Here is a 13981-nt window from a genome sequence, read left to right as displayed (position 1 = left end):
GATGTCTGTCATCTCGACTTCGCTGTGGCATGAGCTTGTTTAAAAGTTTAGTTTCCAACCCAGCAGCTTGAACAAAACACTGCATGACAGCAGGGAGGGACTCTTGTATTCTCAAAGGGACTTTCACATTGAATGCGGCAACGGCACCGCTGCACTTTAAAACCCATTATGTGCAATGGCTTGCGCGGCGCAATGACGGTTTGCCACTTCGTCGAGCAAAGCGGCACGGGCACCGCAGAGAGCAGTATTTAATCTAAAACAAAAAGGCCAATGTTATTGCTGTAAAGTGATGGCACACACAAACACAATATTCATATTGCACTAGTGGTCAGCCTCAGCACTCATTGTGTTGAGTGGTCTGCATTACGCTGCATCATCGATAGGATTCAGAGAGAGATTTTTCCTTCTTGTGTGTCAGTGAGTGGGAGCGTAAGACAGCACGTCTGCGAGACAGGAAGAAACATATTGGCATATGTGTAACCACAGTTAAGGCATCCGACAGCAGGGATGGGATAGAGGGAGGAGCAGGACAGACCGTGTTTAATGAGAGGTTTTTGAGACTTTGCCCCAGGTGAAGGATTTTAAGTATCTCGGGGTCTTGTTCACGAGTGAGGGGAGGACGGAGCAGGAGATCAGCCGGAGAAACGGAGCATTCGCTGCAGTTGCTGTACCGCACTGTTGTGACGAAAAGAGAACTGAGCCAGAAGGCAAAGCTCTCAGTCTACCGAGTAGTTCCAACTCTCACCTATGGTCATGAAGTGTGGATCGGGACCGAAAGTATAAGGTTGCGGATACAAGCGGCCGAATTTTTTTTTTCTCAGACTCTGAGTAGAGCCGCTGCTTCTTCACTTGGAAAGGACCCGGCTTAGGTGGTTCGGGCATCTAGTATGGGTGCCTCCCGAGTATCTCCCTAGGGAGGTCCTCGCTGAACGTCCCACTGGGAGGAGAGCTCCTGGTAGACCAAGGACCAGATGGGGGGGGGGGGATTACATCTCCACACTGGCCTTGGACCACCTCGGTATTCCCCAGGAGGAAGTGGTTAATGTTGCTCAGGAAAAGGAAGTCTGGAGCTCTCTGCTGAAACTGTTGCCCCCCGTGACCCGACTCCGGATAAGCGGTTGAAGATTGATGGATGGAGAAACACACACACACTTAGTGCCAGTTCTGGTGGCGAGGGAAACTCAGGATCATGTACCATGGCCACGGGGGGTTTCCATGGCGATACTGGCAAGGAAATCGATCATCTCTCTAGTCTCTTCTCCCACTGCTCTGTCTTTCTCTCTCTCTCTGTTTCTTTCCATGTCTCTATCTCCGTTGTAAGGCCCAGATGCATGATGGTGCGCCATAGGCCTCATCAGTCAGACAGAAGTGACGTGTGAGCCATTCGCCCTTTTAGAATGGCAACAGGTTTAGTCACCGCTATGCTGTTCTGCCTGATCTCTAGTGGAACCTTTCTGTCTGGGACTAATCTACCAGATGCACCGCTGTTGATCTTCTGTCTCTGCCTCTGTCTAATGCCTGACACGTTAAGTTGAAGAGCAGTTCAAGAGCATATTGAGCTTCAAGATCCCTAGTCTCTCATGCCAGCCTGTCTCTTAAAATGTTCTGTCGCTCTGTCTGTAATTCAGCCCCGTAACATTTTAGAAGAGGAATCAGTCACCCCCCACACGAAAACACACCTCTTCTATTCCCTTTATCCACCTGCCTTTCTGTCAGTCACTCCCTCACTCACTCTCGCATGCACACGTGCACAACCAGCTGGAGGACTGGCCCATGGTGTGGAGCTCAGAGTAAATGAAACTTGACTGTTTTGCCCTGTCCTAACGGCTGGCTTTCCAGAGGCCGGCTTTGTTACCATCTGCTGTACGGCCTGGACCCAGCTGGAATGCCATGCTACTCCCTCTCTTCTGCCTCCCATTGATGCCGCACTCAAAGCAGATCTCTCTCTCTCTCTCGCACTGGCTCTCTCTCTTTCTTCTCACTTGCAGCGCTCTCAAGCCTGAGTTATACTTTTGCATCACCAAAAAAAGCTGATTTACAAGCTCACGTCAAAACACACATCAATTCCTTGACAACATTAATAAGTAAGTTATAAGTAGATGACTTATTGTCTGTATCAGCCGATAGAGTTTTCCGCAGTGGTTGGGAAATGGTGTGAAACTTATTTGGCAATGCATTTCTGTAGATTTTGTTGTACACATTTATGAAATTATGTATCGAACTGACACTACCAGTAATACAAAGCTGTGTCAAACATGAAGAGGAAGTGATGCCTTTGTTTGATATGGTTACGACATGCATATTAGTAAGCGTCATGGGGCCACAGCAAAATAGGTGGTTGTGAAGACACAGAAGAAGTAGGGTGTTCCTGACCTATGTATGCTTGTATATCTATGATCCTGAACCATCCGTTGTAAAGAGAGCCCTGCTCTGGTTGTCGGGATTGTAAAATGGTTCTGATCCACTATCGAAGCCTGAGCTGTGTAGAGGTGCACTGTTGTGGTCAGGATAAGAAGGGCATGGCAGCTCAGGCTGGAGCATGCCACTACAGGAATACACAAAAGGCAAGATAAAAGTAATGTTTTAATGGCTGCATGATTCATGTTTGTCCTTGACCCTTTGGGGGATAAGTGAGTCCATGCATACTGTACATTCTGTGTCCATCTTCGGTCCCTCAGTGGCCCTGAGGTATAATGAGTGGACAGCATTACCTCAAAGGTCACTTGGTTTATACGTCAGTCGGGCCACTCCATCAGCAGACCAACGTCTGTGTGTGACTGTATGTATGATCAGAGAAACACTCACGTGTTTTCTTACCGTGTCCTGGCCTCTGTGTGCCTTTGTGCGTGCAAGTACACTCTTGCACATGTATGTACATCTCCTTAAAGGTCATTTGTCGAGCCGATTTAATCCGGCGGGCACTTATGGTGATGGCGGTGTTTGCTCTGTCCATGCTGTGATCGATGGGTGCAGGCAAATGCCAAAAAGTCACAGGGGCAGTGTCCTTGCCACACGAACGCCCCAGGGAACGTACCCCATCCCCACCCCTTCTAAACGTTTGTACCTTTAATTGTGAACACACATAATGTCAGGAATATATTACTTTTGGTCTTATCTCCACATATATTTCAGATCATATCACTGTCTGTGCAAGAAAAAGCTAAAGGATAGAAAAACAAGTAGAAACACAAAGGAAGGTAACAAACAATTAAGATGACAGCCAAAGATGCACCTGAATTGTGAATTGGATGACTGAATGAATGAGAATGACAGCAGAACACAAAATGCAATTAAAACGCACAAAATAGAAGAAACATTTATGTCAATTTCAAAGCTCTCATTTCCAGAGGCTGTGTCCGTCAAAGCCCAATTGCGTGAAACTCTTCCCCACTGTCGTTGAACACTGCTGTACCAACTCTTTTCCAGAGGAGCCATGGCTGTTTGTAAACGGCTGTGAAGGCAGGAGCGGTGGCTCTTTGTTTGTAAATGCAGTGAAGGCAGGAGCGACAGCTCTGTTAGTAAATGGTCGTGAAGGCAGGAGCGAAGGCTCTCTGTTTGTAAATGGCTGTGAAGGCAGGAGCAACGTCTCTTTCTTTGTTTACCCCCCATCCCTGTGACCTTGAAGCATTCCCAAGTAATCAGGTGGGGAGCATCGCCCAACTCATTAGAAATAACTCAACCAGGAGAGAGAGTGAGAGGGGTGGGGGGGTACAATGGTTTGGGAAGGAATAATAGGTAGAAGGAGAGGGCAGAGAGAGAGGGATGAAGTAGTGACGATGGAATGAAGATAGAGGAACAGTGGAAGAGGGGGATGCAGAAAGGGAGAAAGTGATTACGGCAGTTGGCCAGCCCCATTTGTTCTCAGCGTGCTACTCTTCAGATTGATCCTGGTAAAAAGCCACCGTAATAACTAATCCCCCTCTCCTCCGCCACCATAACAATGGCTATGAAACGGATTGACGAGCGGTTACTGCATACTGATTTGTCCGCCCTGGCAACCGTTGCTAGGAAGTGGAGGCGAGAGTGCGTGGAGGCTGGGGCTAGAGGGGTGTAGGGGGGGGGGGGCTAGAGGTGTGTAGGGGGGTTCGGGTGAGAGGCAGTGGTTGATGGACACAATTCATTGCTTGTGTGTTTTTTGTGTGCGTATTGTCAAGGAGTGAGCCCCCTGCTCACAGCAGGGGGCTTATGATGCGAGTCCCTCAATAATAAATGCTCACAAGCCCCTCGGCAATGAGAAGATAAAGAGAAAAATAATTTATTAGGCATTATATTGTGGCGACGGTGAAATGAGGGAAGAGACGACGACATGCAGTGCAGGATGCAAGCAGAATTTGAACTTGTGGCATGTTCTCCTCTCTCGCCCCCCTGCTGACACACCAGGGACGTTCCTTCCTTTCCGTCCTTATTTATGATCGACGTCCAAATAATTGTCTTGATATGCATTTCATCTTTTTAAAATGACAGCTTCATTTTTCCTACCTGGGACTGTCGAATTGTCTCCTGTTTTTTGACTTGATGTGTAGACAACAAGGCTCTTAATGCATCCTCCTTTGACATTTGTTTTCCAATTAAAACAATTCAACATTTTGTTGTACATCTTGATTTTCCCTAGTGCATTGATTGGCAGTGATTACCTTTGGCCTTCACCCTGGCAAAGCAGGGAGGCAGTCGTATGTGTTTTTTTAATCAGGGACAAATGTGGAGCTGTCAAAATAAACTAAACACAGCAGTTGGCCGTTCTCACTCAAACACACACACACACACACACACACACACTCTGACACCATTGCATAACTCTCTTCCTCTCTCACGCTTCTACTGACTTTATCACCGTCTCCCTGCTGGTTTGCTCATTGGAGCGTGCATGCTAATCGATCCAATCCACTTCCTCTCTACACCCATCACCTCACCTCAGATTTGAACACCACACACCTTGAGAACATTGAAAAGGGATGTGCACTGCCACTCTTCAAAAGTGTTTTGATTGTGGAAAGCTAGAGAAAGACAAGTTGAAAGAGAGAGGGGGTGGTGGGGTCCTCATTATTAACTCTGTGAAAGCAGTTTTGCCAACTATGTCTACAGTCAAGTAACGCTTTAATTATAGTCCGTTGCTTGCAGAGAATAGCAGATCTACAAGCTCACAATGCGTTGCTATGCAATATGGAGTATAAATGAGGCTTAACACTCCTGCTGCTCTGCTCTGCATAGTACTAAGAGTCCTGGGCTGGCGTGTGTGTGTGTGTGTGTGTGTCTGTGTGGGGGGGTGCCTGATTAGATGAGTCTCATTTTCACCTCATGTCAAGGAGCATTTCTCAAGGAACTTGTAGTGCCAAGAGAACTGCTGTAATGCATTTACAGTATGTGACTATTACTTGTAGATGATACATTTCATGATTCTCACTACACTACTGGGCATCCTCAGTTCACCTCTTCATCATGAAAGCTCACCATTAGTTAATAGGAATGGCGAAGGACACTTTCATATGTCACGTGTAATGGTTAGATGTTGCATGAGTGAATGTAGATAAACCTGAGCATTGGTTTTCAAAGTAATGGAGGTCCTAAGAGAAGTCGATCTCTGCAATTATGCTAATTCACCCTGTTTGTTGTGTGCTTGACAGGTGATCCACAAGCACTTTTACCTGAAGCGGGTAGAGATCATGGCCCAGTGTGAGGAGTGGATTGCAGACATCCAGCAGTACAGCAGCGACAAGAGGGTCGGCCGCACTATGTCTCACCACGCTGCAGCACTCAAGGTACATACACACACACTTTGTAGCTTTGTACATGTAGCGTGGGCATTTTTTTTTTTTTTTAATTGATCATTTTCACCTATAATGTCAGGCCCAGGGTGAAAGTGTTTAACGAGATTCAGGAAACGACAGGCCTACAGTCTATATGACATCCAATGCTTTGTATTGCCAGAAAGTGTCTTTATTTTACACTATGGAGCAATGTAGGTTATGGAGTAGCTGATTAAAAGCTACTTTACACACACACACAAGCACCCCCCCCCCAAGTCTCACTGGTAACCCTCCTCTCACTCTTGCTGTAAATAACTACAATGAATCCCCACTGTACATAATCCCAGCTCCACTGATAAGGAATGAGAGGGCTGTGCACACCTACAGGGCCCAGAGAAAGACATTAGGCTGTGGTTTGTTTCTTGTCTATCAGTATCTACAGTACATTTGCAATCTATAGGTAACATGATACATGTATTTAATTCATATCTATGCATTCCTGAGTTATCCAGGGTGTATAAAGTGGGGTTGTGCGGTTAGACCACAAAGATGCAGTGTTTTAATATGTGCAGTGCAGAATGTATTCTGCAACTTCAAAAGAAAAATGTACTTTTCTTTTTTTCTTTGCTCAAAGTTTCAGATGTAGAGAGATATTCTTTACAGCATGAGGGATTTAGTTGCAGACTGCTTGAATTCTTAATAAATGTCAAGTCCTTCTGCCTTGTCTGCCTGATGAGAGCACTCTCTAATAAGAAGCTACTTAGCCAGCGTACTTTGTCCACTTAGACTTAATTTATTGCACGACTGCGTGGCTCACCGACGAGACCGGTTCTTGTCGACAAGCGACACAAGATATAAACTCTATATTTACAGAGTATATATTAGGACTTACCAATGTGCCAAGCTCAGATAGGAGTTCCCAGTGGATAACCCTTTGTGCTTTGTCTGTCTCCCCACACAGAGGCACACAGCCCAACTACGAGAAGAACTTCTTAAGCTGCCCTGCCCGGAGGGCCTGGAGCCTGACAGGGAGGAGTTATCTGAGAAGAGCGCCACCCTCATGGTCAAGGAGCTACCCAATCAGGACGCGGAGAAGCCAAGTGGCAGCCAGGATGGCCATTGCGGCGAGGGCCAGCTATAGGTCTCGCGCTCTCTCTCTCCCTCTTGCCTACTCCTCCAGCGCCTCCCATTCCCTCCCAGCTGCGACCTCTTCCTCACGACTATTACTATCGTAATTGAAAAGACTTGACGGCTTTGAAGCACAAGCCACCATTTTGTCAATATTTGTATGTAAGAATCTAATATGTAATAGCTGAAAACGGGAGGGGATGTGGGGGAAATGAGACTAAAGTGAAACGTTGCTTATGACACCCGACGAAAACAACAACTCTGAACTATACTATGCCCTTATGGAAAACACAGTCGACAAAAACAAACTTTTATTTACCTGTAAAGGAGTGTAAAACATTTTGTGCTTTTTTTCCAATTGTGAAATAACCACTGATTGGTATGTTATTAAACTTGTTTATGTATACATAATGACAGAGAAAAATCAGATTATATAAGGGAAACTACCTTTAGAAGAATGTTTACTGAATGTTAATTTCCTTTTTATTTTATTTTATTTTTGTTTTTTTTTGTTTTTTGGACTGTTAGTGCGAGGACAGTTGTAACCAAGAATATATTGGTCATTCTTTAAGGAAACTATTTAAAAACAAGTGAGAAAGAAAGAAAAAAAGAAAACACACAACATGCATACACTTTACTGAATTTGAAAAAGAAATACCCTCCCGGTTGCCCATTGCTTCTCTTACTTTTCTTCCGGGAACATGTACACTTCTAATAAAGGCTGAGTTGGACATACCTACATGCTATGACATTATCCTGTTCACGGGCTGTTCAGAAAAAAAAAATGCTATGGATAACCTTTTATTTTTAAAAGTTTTTTTGCGTCACTAATTCTCAATGCAAGTTTAATAAATGCAACCTGTTTTACTTTGGCCGGATATATACATTGATATGACTGTGTAGATCATAAGAGAAGTATGTAATGCCTGATTTATACTTAAGTCACACGGCGGTGTCGCGCACCGAAAATCACAGATGCGCAAGCTCTCAACACATCGCGTTGCAAAGCGTTATGAGCTTGTAGAACAGACGTTTTTGGTGTGCGGCACCCGTGCGCAGCCGAGTATAACTCATGCTTAAAGATGCACACGGGATATGTATATGAAGGCTTGTGCATGTGTATGTGTGTTTTCTGTGCGTGTGCAACAATCCCTAGTGAGATACAAAGCTGTGATGTGCCTTTGATCTACACCATACCACCAAATACTCTGAACGAGTACCTTTTACTGATTCATTTGCTATTTCTACAACTTAATAATTCAGCTCCGTCTGGCATAAACTGCTTTGATCTTTTTTTATTATGTTGATTCCAGTGAACAAAAAATGCACTTTCTACTTTACTCACTCCCAGAACAGTCACATACTCCTTTTGCTAGGACATTAAATGGAGCTTGAAAATGTGGATTTGGTTGTGAGAATGCTTCTTTCTGCGTTTTTCCAACAACTTGAGCCCTGAATAAGAAATAAAGAAAACCACAGTACCAGTCCGCTCGGCAGGATGAGTGCTATGAAATTCCCAGTGCAGGATGAAAGTGCCTGAAAAAACTCTTGTAGAGCAAGCTTGGCTACACAGGGATTATGGTGTGGAGAATAAAGAGAAAGTAGCTTGTGGGATGCGCGTCTGTGATTTAACCCACCCCAATACATTATTCATTGTACACCTTTAACTCCATTGCCAAGTCGAGGCAGAGAGAGCTACTGGAAAATACATGGAGATGCTTTCAGTAAGAGTTATAAAGGTTAAAGTCAGCAACGTGTCAAAAAATACATCGAGTTATAAATGATGAAAAAAATATATTAAACCTATCTGCCATTTAAGGTTATATTTTGGCCATGGTTTAATGCTGTACAGTAGCGAAGTAGAAATTAACATGTCTGGGGAGTAGATGTGTTTGTGTCTAATATTAACAGTATAGATGTATTACACAAATCACATTTTAATTTCACTACAGTCTTATTCATGCATCTGTGTATGTTCAATGAAACTGTTTCTTGTAATGCCTTTTTTCTCCCCCCAGCATTTAGCTCATGACGTGGTTCAGGTTTTTGCTTAAGAACAATGAACATTTAAAAACACCATTCAACTAGCTTGGGTCAAAGCTGTTACAATGGAGCAACCTCTTAACAATTAAGCCACCCTCTCACCTAATCCATAAATTTGGGTTTTAGAAGTAACAAATGAAAACAACCCAGCTTTTTCTTGGGCATAAATAATGCGGTGACGTCAATACATTACTGTTTGTATTCTTACAGCATAAATTGGCAGCTGTTTGCAAGGTTATTTTTCCGCTGTGGAGTATTGCCCAATTTAAGCTCCATGGTCGAAAATTGCTATTCTACAAGCTCACAATGCATAGTGGATGCAACAAGACGTGAGCTTGTAGATCTGCTTTTTCGGTGAGTGGCATCGTATGACTATGTATAAATCATGCTTGAAGAGCCCAGCTCAGACCTGTAACTACAACACTGACGTAATGTTACAGAGCCTCTCCAAGAACAGGATGCCAAGACTGAATGAGGGTTCAAAGCGGACGTAATTCACACAGTAACAATGACAGTCCTCTTTTATCCTCTTTTGCACAAACGCATTTTTTGTATAGTTTTATAGAGCTATAAAAGACGCAAACATGGGGGGTCTAGGGGATTGGTTTAAATTGATTTCTTCTCACACTACAATCAATGTGAGAAGTGTTTGTGTTGGAGTGGTGTGGTGGTGAGGCATAGATGTAAAGGTTTTTGCATCAAACAGCCTCTGCAACACTGCAGGTGTCAGCACGTCTTGCACAGGCAAATCTTTTGTTTGTTTCCTCTTTAAAAGGGACTGAAGAATAGCTCTCGTCAGTCCAACTGTGTTATATGTCCTTGGCAGCTCAGTAAATAAGACCTGGTGTGTGCGAGAATAAATCAGAGACGTATATTCACCTTGTGCATTGTTGAACAAAAGAGTTCCAAAGAGCCTTCTGTTCTGTGAGACCTTCACGCTGAAGGCCTGTGAAGAAATTGAGCACATACTCGAGAGCACTCTTGTTCAACGTCAAGCACAAAGAGGATGAGGGAACTGAGGCAGATGAGGAGGAAGCAGAAAGACGGAGAGCGATGGAAAAGAGATTGAAACGCGTGCTCAGCAGACTGAGCTTTGAGGAAAGCTGAGAACAGCCCAGAGCTCTAGATGCACAGTGCTTCTGTCCATGCAGGCTCTGAATCTTTTAGACATTGTATTCCTCTCATCATAATAAAACACTGAGCTTAGTCACTCACCCTGTCTCCAGGAGAAGCATCATACAGTCAGTACACTGACGGGAGTGAAATCTGTGTGTGTGTGCGAGCGTGCGTGAGAGACTGAAAGAGGTAAAGAGAAGGTCAGAATTGAGATAGTCTTCATTAACAGTCAAGCTCACTTTAGTGAACACCGGCATCTCTTATATGAAGAATTTACTCCCCCCTCCTCCCACACACACACAGTGTGCCACATAATATACTGTCTGCATGCTGAAATACGCACACACGCAGAACCACCACCAACACCACCACCACTTGACATGATTAATTGTTTTAAGAGGCTTTTACTTTTTATTTTTTTAAGATACTTAAATTAGAGAACGTAAAAATGCAGCTGTTTTATAATGTGATGGGCAGGGATGTGGAACAATGGTGACTGACAAGTAATGACAAGCAGTCACTGCTTGTAGCCACAAAGTAGCCTATACTCACAAAGACACAGATTTAACCTATGTCATTAACCTCTTATACCTTATACTTGGTTGACCGGAGTCCCTCAGGGTTCTACACTAGTGACTTTCCTATTTTTCCCCCTCATAATCTTTGCTGAAAATAGCCTACCTACAAGCTCATAATGCGTTGTGCTTGTAGATTTTTTTCTGCGAAGGATTTCCCCAGAATACGGATGATGGGGTTAAAGTGGTTAAAGGACCACTTCACCCATTTTCAACCTAGATTTGTATAATTGGTTCTCACTAATGCTCATGATAATACGGTACCATTTTTGTCTACTCGGTCTGTGTCTCAGAGGAGGGCTGTGGACCGTTCAGAGCTGTGTTGAGACGTTCTGAACTGTCCACAGCCATCCTCTGAGACAGAGTGAGTAGACAAAACCGGTACCACATTATAGTGAGCATTAGTGAGGAGTCTGAGGACCAATTATATGATGATAGGTTGAAAATGGGTGAAGTGTTCCTTTAAGTATAAATCAAAAAATATTTATATAGTTAGAGCCCTTGCACAGAATGTTTAGTAGCTAGCCTATCTGTATTCCAACATGGCTGCCCGTTAAAGGTTTCATGACATTCAGATTTACAAAACAATAAAAGTTTCATGGTCCTTCAAACATGTATTAAAATGTTTTAACTGAAAAATCCACTCCAGTGAGCCATGGCAGGTTTTTTTCTCTCTGTGTTCTGAGGCCTTTTCAGTTGCGATGAAAAAAACATATTTGCCTGCGGGTGTCGCTGTTGAGGGATTTTGTCTGTCAATCATCGCCTCTGCTCCGCCCCCCCCCAAAGGAGAAGGATAGGGGAGGGGAGGGGCGTGGAAGAAAGGGGGCGGGATTAATGGACTATGACATCAATGTCCAGGGGCCAATCCCAGCACTTTTTTAGCCTAATTATTCAGAAAACCCCAGACCACGGAAAATCCACTGAATGTTCAAAGTTCTGTTTTTTTGGTTGTAATTGAGGTCATAAAACAAAACAAAAAAACGAAAAATGAAAAAAAATAATGAAAATGAATGTCATGAAACCTTTAACATAGCAACCACTGTTGAGTATGGCTGGCAGTGGAAGAGATTCGAAACAGTTGCTGTTAATGAGAAATACATCAACAAAATCTTAGTGACTTGGATCTTGGATCTTGCAAATGTCACTGTCGAACAGTAATCCATTACCAGTGGTTTACCTACCAATGCACATAAATTAGGATGAACACAAACACCTTGCACGGCCTGTATTTAATTGATAACCAATGATCATTATCAAGACATAATAATATTATTAGAGTATCTGCAAATGTTTATTATACCTCTGCAGTCTACAACAAACAATTGTGACCCGAAATTACTCCTCATATGATGGTAAAAAAAAACTAGGTCTACAAGCTCACATCGCTTCCTACCGCATACTTTGTGAACTAAAACGGCTATTTCTATTGTGGAGCGCGACACTGTCATACCACAAAGTATAAATCAGGCATTTTAACACTTCGCTGAGGTCTGCCATCGCGAGATACCACAGTGCCGCCCGCGGTGCAACATCATCAACATGTACATGAAGGCCTACATGTGAATGATCATTTACCTCTGACACAGGAATTATCATTTATTCACACGGCTGTCATTTATTGTTTTGTACAGTGGTGAGGAAAAGTAGGCTACTCAAATGTTTTACTTATAAGTAAAAAGTATGCAATGTAAACAGTGTTAACTTACAAGTAAAAGTCTGGTAAGGTAAGAGTAAAAGACTAAAAGTACAAAAATATTGGCATCAAAATATACTTAATGTAGCAAAAGTAAAAGTACTCATTAATGCAGAATGTCCCGTTTCACAAGTTATCAGAATGTATAACATTTATAAAAATCGGGGCTAGTGGGGGTCGAGTTGAGTGGCAGACTTAACTGTAGGCAAGGTTAGGCAACCGCCTGGGGCCTCAAGAGTTAGGGGGCCTCATGAAAAAAATAAAATACATTTCTGTAGCCCTACTTTTAGCTTTTTAATGGATCCCATGTTAGTAAAGTTTGATAAAAGTATCAAACTCCCAAAATGCACCAGAATACTGGAAATTACATCTATTCTGTTAAAAAATAATCTGTGGAGGGGGTCTCATACTACCGTTCGCCTGGGGCCTCCAGATCCTTAAGTCCGCCCTGTTGAGCCCCCGCTAGCCGCACATAAATTGGCACCTATTGTAGCAGAGTAAAAAGTACAATATTTGCCTCAGAGATGTAGTGGACTGGAGCAGAAGTAAAGCATTGAAAATAGGAAATACTCCAGTATTAGAAAAAAAAAAAAACTAAACTCAAAATTAGTTACTTAAACACCAGTGGACTGGTCATTTGTTGTTTAGTATGAAAACGTACGATAAAATGACCACGGTCCCTGACCGGCGCGAGGCGGAGGCGCACTGATGCCTTTCCGCCCCACAATGCAACGCGGCATCTGTCATGGCTGCTCACTGATGCCACTATAACACCACATGGGCACCAAATAAACACCCTATCATCCTCCTCTGAAGCGGTACCGAACACTTCTGGCACGTCAAGAAAAGCGACCGAATCGTTAACTTTGAAACGCGTCCGCCTCGACCACAGGACACCTTATACAAGCTGTGTATAAGCTGTGTTATAGAAACATACACACACACACACACACAACACACACGCGCATCATCATGGTGGTGGTGGTGATGATGCGGGACGTGGAGACAGTCGTTCTCCGGGGCTTCTTAACATCCAGCGAGGCGACGACGGGATGGAAGCAGCACATTTTCAGCTCTGCAGGTGAGACACTGTCTTTAACGGTTGCCTTTATTCCCCAGCCGTTTTCTATTAGAAATTGATTATATATACACATACAACTCGAATTGTGTTGTGGGTGTTGTGTTGTGGGTCTGTATCTTGTGACATTTTGAACGTTTCTCTGCTGATGATGATGTAAAGATGCCTGACACAGTGAGTGTACTTTATGAACGTAACGTTAAATGGTTTGAGACGGTTACAGCGATTCTCATGCTGTGTGAAACATGCGTTGACTCGTAAGTGAAATCAGTTATAGATACATCAGCTATTAGCTATAGCTCGTAGATACGAACATGCATTCACTAAGTGAGTGCATGTTCATATCTACTATCTATCAGCTATAGCCCGTAGATATGAACATACATTCACTTAGTGAATGCATGTTCATATCTACGGGCTATAGCTGATGTAAGATCTGTTCATTTTTTGGCAAGTGACAGCCATGATGCGACGGAGTATGAATGAAGCTTTTTTTTAGACGGGCGTTATTTTTCTGTGACTTGAAATGAATACAGCTCCGTGTTTTTTGACAGATCTATGCTTGTCATCTGTCAGTCACTTTTGTACGCGGAATAGTTTATAA

At 43.4% G+C, this 13981-nt stretch overlaps 2 protein-coding genes across 13 annotated transcripts in view; both read left to right on the top strand.

The window, feature by feature from the left end:
• The window catches only part of birc6 (baculoviral IAP repeat containing 6), a 150424-nt gene extending 142150 nt beyond the window's left edge, over nucleotides 1-8274 (top strand). For all 11 annotated transcript variants that reach the window (XM_080450167.1, XM_080450172.1, XM_080450166.1 and 8 more), the window contains 2 exons: nucleotides 5622-5756; nucleotides 6706-8274. In XM_080450167.1, the coding sequence (XP_080306293.1) occupies nucleotides 5622-5756; nucleotides 6706-6885 (315 nt within the window). In that variant the 3' untranslated portion in view covers nucleotides 6886-8274. The remainder of the gene's footprint in view (nucleotides 1-5621; nucleotides 5757-6705) is intronic.
• Nucleotides 8275-13039: 4765 nt separating this feature from the next.
• Nucleotides 13040-13981, top strand: part of ttc27 (tetratricopeptide repeat domain 27) — a 172286-nt gene continuing 171344 nt past the window's right edge. For both annotated transcript variants that reach the window (XM_080448617.1, XM_080448616.1), the window contains exon 1: nucleotides 13040-13380. In XM_080448617.1, the coding sequence (XP_080304743.1) occupies nucleotides 13272-13380 (109 nt within the window). In that variant the 5' untranslated portion in view covers nucleotides 13040-13271. The remainder of the gene's footprint in view (nucleotides 13381-13981) is intronic.

This window comes from Gymnoscopelus braueri, assembly GCF_963280865.1.
Source record: "Gymnoscopelus braueri genome assembly, chromosome: 14".
Taxonomy (NCBI): domain Eukaryota; kingdom Metazoa; phylum Chordata; class Actinopteri; order Myctophiformes; family Myctophidae; genus Gymnoscopelus; species Gymnoscopelus braueri.
Note: the sequence above shows the minus strand (reverse complement) of the source record. Positions and strands in the feature narration are given on the sequence as shown.